We start from the raw sequence: 11,326 nt of genomic DNA, 5'->3' as shown, positions 1-11,326 counted from the left end.
ACAGACCAGTTAGTGTTTCATTCTGTTGTGGTAAGTCTCCTTCATACTTAAGGCTTTGCTATTGCAACCATCAAAAATTATTGTTATAATCACAATCAGGGCCCATTAAATATTTAATATATGTAAATTGTTGTTGTTAAGTGCCACTGAGGTGTAATACATAGGGACCCTTTTTAGGGTTTCTGAGTGGTAGTCGGTAAATTTGAACTGCTGACTTTTTGGTTGAAACCAACCTTGTGGTCTAGTGCTGACCCTACAGAGCCACACAAGGACTACAATACGTGTTAATAGTTCCTGATTATTTTTCTAGGAATGCCCAGGCCAAGAGTCTGCTCTTGAGCTGTGCTGTAGGTCAGAAGTACCCTCCCTCTCTGTTCTTTTTCAGGCAGTTCCTAACATTTCCCAGAACAGGGAGAACAGGAAATAGCAGTTACTCCAGGTGTTTCTGGATTTAAAGAATGCAGTAGATGCTAGTGGTGATAACAGTCTTTAAGAAGCAAAGAGCTTTATAAACACTACCTTCCTGTAGTTTCTACAGTTAGTTGTGCTTCTTTAAAAGAAATTTATTTGTTTATTTCACAATTCTTAACTAATAAACAGTGAACAGTCATGTGTAGGGTTTCTGGAAGCAACATTCCAACAGGTAATCTTTTTCTTGTAAAGGGGAATTATTTGCATAATACCCTGGAAAGAAAATCTGGCTGGGACCAAGAGTTGAGAGAAATATTTTTTTAAATATATTTTTCCAGTTTTTGGAAAGAATTTTACTTAAGATATCGGATTATTATTTTTTCCCCAAGAAAAGAGGCACCAGGAAGCAAAACTGAGAAATAGTAAACTAGGTTTGCCATCGTAAATATACTTTTGAGATTTCCCCAAGAACATCTGAAGTGTATTATTTTATGTTTTAGATACTATATCACATCCAAGAAATTTAACCCCTTTTTTCTGTTTATTAGTATTTCAGCAAGGTAGTTGGTGTTGTTAAGTGCTGTAGAGTTGGTTCCAACCCATAGTGAGCCTGTAATAGGGTTTCCAAGGAGAAGTTCATGAGTTTGAACTGCCAATCCTGTGCTTAGCGACCCAGAACTTATCCTACGGTGCCACACCAGGTACTAGAAAATTTACAGTAGGTTCATATGTAATGTCAGTTAGTCAAATGTTTGTCTTATTATATATTATATAATATACCTTTCTATGCATAAAAACATTAAAGAAAAAACATCTTTAATTGTTTACTTTGAAAAAAATTAACTCACAATGGATCATAGTCCTAAATATAACATGTAAAACTATACAGTTTCTAGAAGATAATGTAGGAGAAAATGGGTTTGGTGATGATTTTATAGAACTAAAAGCACAATCCATGAAAGAAAAAGCTGATAAACTGGACTTCATTAATTTTAGTGTGGTGCTGCAGGATAATGTGCTGGACCGCAAGGTTGGTTTGAAACTCAAGGTCAGTGGTTCAAACCCATCAACCACTTCTCAAAAACCCTATACAGGGTTGTATGGGTCAGAACTAACTTAACAACAACAGCAACATTAAAAATATTTTTTTTCTGTTCAAGAATTTTAAGCACATGAACAACCAAGCCACAGACTGGGAGAAAATATTTGCAGAACACATATCTGACAAAGAACTTGTATCAAAAATATACAAGGATCTCTTGAAACTCAGAAATAAGAAAAACAACCCAGTTGCAAAATAAGCAAAAAATCTGAACAGCCACTTCACCAAAGTAGATATACTTTGGTAGCAAATATGCATAGGAAAAGATGCTCAATTTAGTCAATTGCAGATTGAGAAAAAGACGAGATACTACTACAAACATTAAGAAAAATAAACACAAGAACTGCCATTGAGTGGATTCTGACTAATGACAATCTAGGTCAGAATAGCGCTCCATTTGGTTTCCAGGGTTGTGAATCCTTCTGGAAGCAGTCTGCCCCATCTTTCGCTAGCTAACCTTTCAGTTACTGCACAACAGGACTCCTACAGACTTATTGTTATTGTTAATTGCCATCGACTTGGTTCTACCTCATAGTGAACCTGTATAGAGTTTCTGAAGAGTGGCTTGTGGATTTGAACCACCAACCTTTCGGTTCAAACTGACTTTGCAGTCCAGTGCATTATTCCACAACACCACACCAGGTCTCCACACACTTATGTTGTTGTTGTTGTCAACTGCTGTCGAGTCAGTTCTAACTCATAGCGACCCTGTAGATGGTATCCAACGAGTGACTGGTGAGTTTGAACAGCTGATCAATCCAAAATACAGGCAACAGATACTGGCAAGGATTTGGAGCAGCAGAACTCATATTCATTGCTGGCTGGAATTTAAAATAGCACAGCCATCTTGGAAGACAGTCTAAAGTTTTTTTTACAAAGATAAGCATATGTTTATCATACAATCCAGTCACTATACTCCTGTGTATTTACCCAAGTGAGTTAAAATATATGTCCACATGGAAACCTGCACACAAATGTTTATAGTAACTCTATCCATAATTGTCCAAATTTGGACATCATCAAGATGTCCTTCAATAGGTGAATGATTAGACAAAGTGTGGTATACCGTTACAGTGAGGACTGATCATCAACATACGGAAATGAGCTATTCAACTATGAAAACACATAGTGGAACCTGAAATGTATACGATTAACTGAAAGATGCTAATCTGAAAAAGCTACATACTGTATGATTTCAACTGTATGTCTTTATGGAAATGCAAAACTATAGTGACAATAGAAAGATCATAGTTAATAGGGAAGGGATGAATAGGGTGGAGAACAGTACATTTTTTTTAGGACAGTAAAGGAGTCCTGGTGTGGAGCTGTAGGATAAGCACTTGATGCAATGTCAATTTGAACTGTAAGGTTGGCATTTCAAACTCACCAGTGGCTCCTCAGAAACCCGATACAGAGTTGCTATGAGTCAGAACCGACTCTTGTACTTACCAACAATGACAACAAAGCTATTTGGTATGATGCTATAATGATGGACACATCAAAGCACGTAGGAGTGTACAAAAAAACGTGAACCCAATGTAAATGATAGAAGTTCCAGGTGATACAAATGATTAGGTACTCAACTGCTAAACAGAAGTTTGGCAATTTGAACCCACCCAGAGGTGCCTTGGGAGAAAAGTCTGACCATCTGCTTCCAAAAGGACATGACCTTGAAAACCCAATGGAGCACAGTCCCCCTCTTCTGTACACGGGATTGCCAAGGGTAGGAATCCATAGCACTGGTTAATGTAAACTATACCAAGCCAAGCGTAGTGGTTACGAATCAGGCTGAGAAACTACCAGCTGTTCTGCGGGAGAAAGATGAGGCGTTCTGCTGCTGTAAAGATTTACAGCCTCAGAAACCCTGTACAGGGTCGTTATGAGTTGGTTCCGACTCCACGGCACATAACCACCATAACCACCATACCAAGCCAAAGCCACTACTATTTAGTTGATTCTGATTCCTAATGACTATATAGGACAAAGTAGAACTGCCCCATGGAATTCCCAAGACTAAATCATTACAGAATCAGACTGTCACATCTTTCTCTCGCAGAGCAGCTGGTGGGTTCAAACCTGCAACCTTTTGGTTAGCAGATGAGCCTTTTAACCACTGTGCTATGAGGGCTCCTAGTGTAAAGTATAGATTTTAATTAATAAAAATGTGTCAATATCAATTCATCAATTATAACAAAAATACCACAGAAATGCACAGTGTTAATAATAGGAACAGTGTGCAGGGGTGGGGGGATCATGGTGGAAGCTCTCTGTACTTTCTGCAGCATTTTTCTATTAACCTAAACCTGTTTTAATAATGAAAGTATAAGTATTAAGAAAGAATTGAATAGCCTTGGTTGATGTTCTCTGTCCAGAAACAAATGTTATCTTAAACTCTAGAATCATCTTTTATTACAATATTGGTTAAATTTGTGAAAGTTGTAAAGTGAGTAAAAAAAAAAAGTTTATCTTAAAGCTGGCATGGTATAAGTTGAGTTCCTTCTATACCTGCCAGTAAAGTGGGGGCAGAGTTAATGTGTTTGGTTTTGGTATGGCATATCAATAGTTGTGCCCACAGAGGTCTCAAGAGTTCATTCAGAGCATGGCTGTCTCTTGTTGTTGTTGTTAGGTGCCACCAAATTAGTACCGACTCATAGCGACCTTATGCACAGCAGAACGAAACACTGCCTGATCCTGGGCCAACCTCACTACTGTTGCCATGCTTGAGTCCATCGATGCTGCCACTTGGCCAATCCATCTCATTGGGGGTCTTCCTCTTTTTCTCTGACCCTCCACTTTACCAAACATGATTTCCTTCTCCAGTGACTGGTCCCTCCTGACAATATGTCCAAAATATGAGAGATGAAGTTTGGCCACCTTGGCCTCTAAGGAGCACTCTGGCTGCACTTCTTCCAAAACGGAAGGCCTGTCTCTAGTGGTAAACAAAACCCAAATGATAAGTGAGAGTGAGCAGCTCTGGGATGCCATCAACAGGGTTTCCTAAAGAATCGATCCTAAGCAAAGCTAGTGCTCCCACTAGATATTGTTAGGCTAGTGGAGATTTTGAAAACAATAACACTTGCTTTTCTTCCCCACTTGTGTATCTTGGTGGTACTAAGAATTTTAAATCAGGCTTTCCTAAGAGTTATAAACAACAAACAGGGAAAGAAGTATTTGTGGAGTTGCAGAGGATTATAATTTTTGTATTGAACACTTACAAACCTTAGCCTAAAGACTTTAGCCTAACCTTTCATAGCTTTCTTACCAAAGCCTTTCAAGGAAGGATTTGATTAGTCCTAGATCTGAATGGTAAGAACATACCCCTAAAACTATTGTGCAGGTGGAAAGAGAACTACTGAAGAGTTTTCGTAGGTACCCTCAGATATGCTTGTAGATGAGTTTAGTTTCCCACATATTTTCTGGTATTTCTAAATGTCAGACACATTTTAGAGGCTTTTGGAATAAAAAGATGAATAAACCATGGTCTAATGAGGTGCAGGCATACCTCAGGGATATTGTGGGTTTGATTCCAGATCACCACGATAAAGCAAGTCACATGGAATTTTTGGTTTCCCAGTGCATGTAAAAGTTATGTTTACACTATACTGTAATTTATTAAGTGTATAAGTAGCATTATGAAAAAGTTTGAAGTATTTTGAAAATTACTAAAATGTAACAGAGACACGAAGTGAGCACACTCTGCTGAAAAAAATGGCACCAGTAGACTTGCTTTATGCAGGGTGGCCACGAAGCGTCAATATGTAGAAAACACAGTATCTGAGAAGTGCAATGAAGCAAAGTGCAATCAAAAGAGGTATCCCGGTAATAATTAAGAAAGACATATAAATCCATGCTATACCTCATCAGGTTGTAAATGAAAAGAGTGATGGAACCACAAAGGAATATTTGGACCAGTTTAAGGATTCTACCATGGATGCTTTCTGAAAAATAAGATGCCTGAACTGACTCATTGAAGTATGAGGAGGTTCATACCTTCAAGAAGATATGAAAGCTGGGGGATGGCAGATTAAAAGGGGAAGTTGAGTGTGGTAGAATTCAAGGCAGAAACAACAGCCTGGGCAAAATTATGGAATAGTGTGTAGGTATTGAGAGGGATCTGTTGAGTGTGGGATCTGTTTGGAAAAGGGATTAGAGAAACAGGTAGTGGCCAGGTCATGAAAGACTTTATATGTAATAAATAAATATTTTGGAATAGCAATATATTTAAGAGCATAGAAGTTAGAGATTTTGAGTATAATTACATTCTTAAAAGATTTTAATGAGAAGTGAATGAAAAGAGAGAAAAAGGATGGGAACTAGAGAGAAAGGGACAGTCAGTCCTGTAATCTAGAAAACTGTAGCTTCTGCTTCAACCTCTCATTTCCTGTGGACTTCTGACATACAGGCAGTTCTTGATTTATGATATATTCAGGTTATGATAAACCCCACCCATGATTATTTTTTATAATTTGTGTAATCTTTATGTGTATGTTAAAACATATCTGTAATTTTATATGTTAAGTTTTCAACTCCCAGAGACAAAGAAATATCAGATTTATAAAGGTGCTGATAATAAGACAATAATAATGAAAACTAAAAAAAAAAAAAAGAGGTTTCTTTTTATATTGGCTTATATCAAAATCAACTTACAATAGTCATTGGAAAGTTGGAAAGAAGTTTCATCTTAAGTCTTTATTTACCTTAATATTTCACTAACAGTATAAACCCAACAATCAACCAAAGCACCAGGAATTCCCCGTTCTGTAAATACCCTCACTCTTTCTAGACACTCTGGCTTTAAACTTTGTCTCCTTTCCATAATTTGATATCTAATCTTTGGAGATCCTGTCATGTGGTCTATTTTTCCATCCTAACAACCGTTTTCTCTACTTTTAGTCTTTTTGCCTAAAATTCACTCAACTTATCAGTGCCAAAATAACTTTGCTGAAACATATTCCTCTTCATGTTACTTCTCTGATCAAAAGGCTTTAGGAGCTTCTAATGCCAACCAAAATTAAATGCAAATCCATCAATCTCTACAACATGGTTCCAATCAAGCTTTCCTGTCTTCCAGTAATTTTCCCCAACTATGTATTCTGGGATCCAGTCAAATTGATCTTATCATTGTTTCCTTTTTAAGTTCTGTTTTTTTTCCTACCTTGACCATGAATTCTCCTGTACTATATCTAACATTTAATAATCCTTTAAATCCCAGTTCATTTGCCTATTTCATAAAGTTTTTTACCACATGCTTCTATTCTTTGATCCTTACCATAGCAATGTTCCTTGTATTATAGACACTTGTATATTATGTTTACAGTTATACATATGGTTACTATGAGTCAGAGCTGATTCAGCAGCAACTAACAACAATTATATTTCAAGATCTCTAAGTATGGAGGATATATTTATTATGCCTTTATTATAACAGTTTAATGCATAACATGTTGCTGTTGTTGTTAAGCGCTGTCGTGTTAAGTGTTAAGTTGTTAAGTGCTGTTGGTTCCCACTCAGTGACCAAAGAGTGGCTGGTGAATTTGAGCCGCCAACCTTGTGATTGCTTGCATAACATACTCATTCTTAAAAAAATGTTGTATACATAAGAGATAAACTTGCCAAGTTATGAAGGATATATTTTTTTAGAATTGAAAATGACCTTATAAAGGCTATCACTTATTTTATTTTATAGATGCAAGAATTGAAATTACATTTTCAGCCAAGCAGTAGGTAGGTATATAAGGGGGACAACAACATTGGTTAGATATGCACATCCTGGAATGGTCAACCATTCAAGATAGAAAGGGCAACATTTACCTAAGGAAAAATTCTGAACAGTTGGGAAAGAAGTAAGATAAACTGATAATACATTGCTGGGACTATAATTATTGAAATGAAATGAAGTGTTAATGTAAAACTGATGATCTGTTCTGCAAACCTTCACTGAATTCACAATAAATAAATAAATAAGAATTGACTTGCTCAAAGTTACACAACTAGGTACTGACAACAAAGTAGTGCTTCCAGTCTCATCTGTCTCCTGAGTCTCAGCCCAGTCTTCTCGCCATTTCATTAAGCTTTGAGAAGCTTGAGTTGAATCATCATCCTTGTCAACAATGTTCCTGAGTTTGATTTCCTCATTGGTATTGGAGACAAAGCCCCTTTTAGTCTCTAGTAGGACTTCAACTCTGCTCATTTCAGTATGACCTCCTGCTTAGAATTTGCATTTCTGCCCCAGGTATACTGAATCCAAATCTACAAGAATCACTTGGGAGTCTTGTAGAAATTCTGATTCTGAATATATGAAGTAGAAATGCAAATTCTTTGTGGATAGAGTGAGGTGTCAAACCAGAATGAACTAGCTTGAAACCCTGGTCTCTAGTTTGTGATCCCACAATCTAATGAAGAATGGGAGAAAGCTCAAAATGCTCATACAACTTACCACACGAAAGAGGGAAATAGTGTTTCCTGTAATGTTGTAGTGGGCCAGAACCTCAGAATTGTTGCTAATTCCAAAGGACACATCTTGGAATGTCTGCACCATACTGTGAAATACAGACACTGCTGATATTTCCAAATCCTGAAAACAAGATGAAAAAATAAAAGCACAGAGGTCATTTTGAGGCTATTTTGGAGGTTTTCTTCGTCTGAAAAAATCAGTCACTGAGAACACAGTTCTACTCTGACATATACGGGGTTGCCAGGTGTCAGGCACAGACACAGAGATAGAATTATTGTTGTTAATTGCCGACGAGTCAGTACTGACTCATAGCGACCCAACATAGGGTTTCCAAGGAGCAACTGGTGACTTCAAGATCATTCAAGATCAAAAGGGCATTTACTGAAGGACAAAATTCAGAAGAGCTTGGAAAGGAGTAAGGGAAACTGACGTTATATTGTGGGGATTGCAATCATTGAAATGAAATGAAGTATTGATGTAAAACTGATGATCTGCCCTGCAAACCTTTACTCAATTCACAATGAAAAAAAAAAAAACAACAACCAGAATTGACCACTGATCTTGCAGTTCAAGCTGACCTTGAGGTCAAGTGCTTATCCTACAGTGCCACACCAGGACTCTCATACCAGAAAGCTTAGACTTGTTCAGTGTCCAGTGAAACATCTAAGAATGCAGTCTATGCTTATAGTGGTATTTCTGAATTTTCCAGACTGGAGTCCTGGTGTGGCACTGTGGGCTAATGCGCCAGACTGCAAGCTGTTTGAACTGCAAGGTTGGCGGTTCAAGTTCACCAGCTGATCTTAAGAAACCCCTATACAGGATTGTTATGGGTTGGACTTGACTGGACAGCACTTAACAACAACAACAAGAAGCAATTTACAGAGAAATGAAGAAATGTAAATGTAAGACACAGAGGCCATAAAAGAAAAAGGAGTATAAAGGAAGGATAAATAAAATTTTAAATGAAAGTTTATAGTCTTAATTAACAAGACTTGGATTGGGATGTGAGTCCTTATTGGTATCCTTGGGTGGTACAAATGGTTAATGTGTTCAGCTGCTAATGGAAGATTTAAGAGATTCAAAAGGTACTTTAGAATAAGGGCTTGGCTCTTTACTTGTGAAAAATCAGTCATTGAGAACCGTGGAGAACACAGTTCACTCTGACACATATGGGGTTGCTGTATGTCAGAAATGACTTCACGGCAACTGTTAAAAAGTATCTCATCTGCATTCAAGCAGAGGGATTTGGTACTTAGCTTGTCTAAAAGGTCTAAAAGCAAGGAGCATGTGAAGTTCATTCAAGGCTATGAACAATCGTTAATCAAGGCTTCCTGTCTTTTCTTTTTTCTTTTTCTTTTTTTCTTTCTGTTCCTTCAAATGGAATTACTCATGGATCAACTGAAGGCATCTGGTAGGTGCTCCAATTATTGCAGACTCCTCCTTTCTTGCTTGTCCCTGCCTTTCAGAAGGTGGTTGTTTTGTCTACAACTCAGTTCACTCACTCATCACTGAAAAATGTACTCCCTGTCTTCCTCCCCGTCTTGCATCTCAGAGCCTCATAGCAGCTATTTCCAGCTGTGTACACACCCAAATGGCAAGGGGTGGGGGAGGGAGTGGTGAGTTAAAATGAATGAATGAATGGAAACAGACAAGGACTGCAATGGGGGAACAGAGGTGTTATCAAGTGGGAGGACTGCCAGATGATACCACCAGAGAAAATTAAAAATGAGGAAATGATGCTGTCTCTTCATTACTGCCCTTGCTAGCCATGCAGCCAGTCTAGCAGATGGAGGAGAATGCCTTCAATAGATCATCCTTTTTCAACGTTTTAGAGATGGCAAAGAGAAAAAAGGAAAAAGGGACAACCTGTTTGGTGAAAGACCTTTGACAGGATGCTGCTGGCTTACTCGGGGGGCTTCTGTACTTCATGAAGACTGTTGCCTGAATGATAAAGTTGGCTTATTTGGGTCCCTGCTTCAGCATAGCCAGATGACATACCTTCAACATATCTGTAGGAAACTCAAGCTTCAGCCTCAGGGCTCTTGAAGAAAGTACAAAGAAGATGGAATTCAGAAGCTGAGTATATCCTTAGACTAGAGAAGACTTGATTGACAAGCCAAAAGCAGACTCTGTGCTCATGTGCTTGTGACCAACTGCTTCTAATGCAGCACCATCTGGTCAGCAAGTGACTGTCAAGGTTCCCTTGAGCTAGAACATTCTCACTGTTTATGGTACTAGTAAGAGGGCATCTGGACAAACCTGGAAGAAGCCTATGACAGCCACTTCCACAGCAGCAATAAATTCTACAGCAGCTGGAACATCTGTGAGCCAAACAGGTTCTTGGGCAGCACTGGAGCCATCTAGAGAGAAAAAGAGTGAGGGAGAAGAAGAAGGTGCTGGGTACTAAAGGGAAAAGAAAACGGTGTGAATATCTTTTTCCCACATCCTAGTGGTGGTGGTGATGTGCCATGCAGTTAGTTCCTGCTCATAGCAACCCTGTATAGGGCTTTTAAGGCTATAAAGCTTCACTAGAGCAGAAAGTCTCATCTTTCTCCCAAAGGACAACTGGTAGTTTTGAACTGCTGACCTTGAGGTTAGCAGCCCAATTCATAACCACTTCACTTCTAGAGCTTTCTCCTACATCTAAGGCCATCCCTCCAAGGCCTGACTGTGAAGGATAATGCCAGACTTCCCTTCTTTGCAGTAGGCAACAGTGTTTTCTGTAATCTTTTTAAATTTTGGAAGAAAAAGATCCCTCTCTGCACACCCCAGCCACCCCCTTCTCCTCTAACATCACTCTCACACAATGATCACTCAATTTTTTTTTTTTTTTTACCTGAGGCTTCCTGAACATCTGCAGCAACTTCTGGCAGTGGTCCACATGTGAGGAGAAACAAGAGCAACAGGCATGTGGACTGGGCAGCTTCCATTGTTCTCCTCCTGTTCCTTCTTCAAGTCCTGGACTTTGTATTTGGGACTCAAGACAGCCTACTCTGTAGTTAAAGTGATATTGTTAGTGTTCTGGGAACTTTGCAGCTGGCTCTAGGGGAACCTTCAACTTTTGAGATAAAAGACCAAACTCAGTGTAGGGCCTCAGACCATAACCAACTATATGAAAGTCAGGTCAGTTCAATTAAATAGAAACCTTTCAAATATCATATGTCAAATATTGACCTAAGCACTAGAGATACAAAGACAACTCTGATCTGATGCAGTCTTTCCCAGTTTAGTATTTTAGTGGGAGAGATATACAAATAAACTGATTATTTAAATACAAAATGCATAGTGAAAAAAGAAGAAAGAAACTCAGAGCACTATGAGACAATGGTCAAAGGGCATTTAGCACAATTGTGGGTTCA

The 11,326-nt window shown here is 38.4% G+C and overlaps 1 protein-coding gene across 1 annotated transcript in view; it reads right to left on the bottom strand.

The window, feature by feature from the left end:
• Positions 1-10,897, bottom strand: part of ERP27 (endoplasmic reticulum protein 27) — a 25,995-nt gene extending 15,098 nt beyond the window's left edge. The window contains exons 1-3 of the mRNA XM_006866032.1: positions 10,804-10,897; positions 10,227-10,327; positions 7,950-8,087 (exon numbers count right to left, since the gene is read on the bottom strand). Of these exons, the coding sequence (XP_006866094.1) occupies positions 7,950-8,087; positions 10,227-10,327; positions 10,804-10,897 (333 nt within the window). The remainder of the gene's footprint in view (positions 1-7,949; positions 8,088-10,226; positions 10,328-10,803) is intronic.
• Positions 10,898-11,326: the final 429 nt, after the last annotated feature.

Source organism: Chrysochloris asiatica, unplaced genomic scaffold (assembly GCF_000296735.1).
Source record: "Chrysochloris asiatica unplaced genomic scaffold, ChrAsi1.0 scaffold00086, whole genome shotgun sequence".
NCBI lineage: Eukaryota > Metazoa > Chordata > Mammalia > Afrosoricida > Chrysochloridae > Chrysochloris > Chrysochloris asiatica.
Note: the sequence above shows the minus strand (reverse complement) of the source record. Positions and strands in the feature narration are given on the sequence as shown.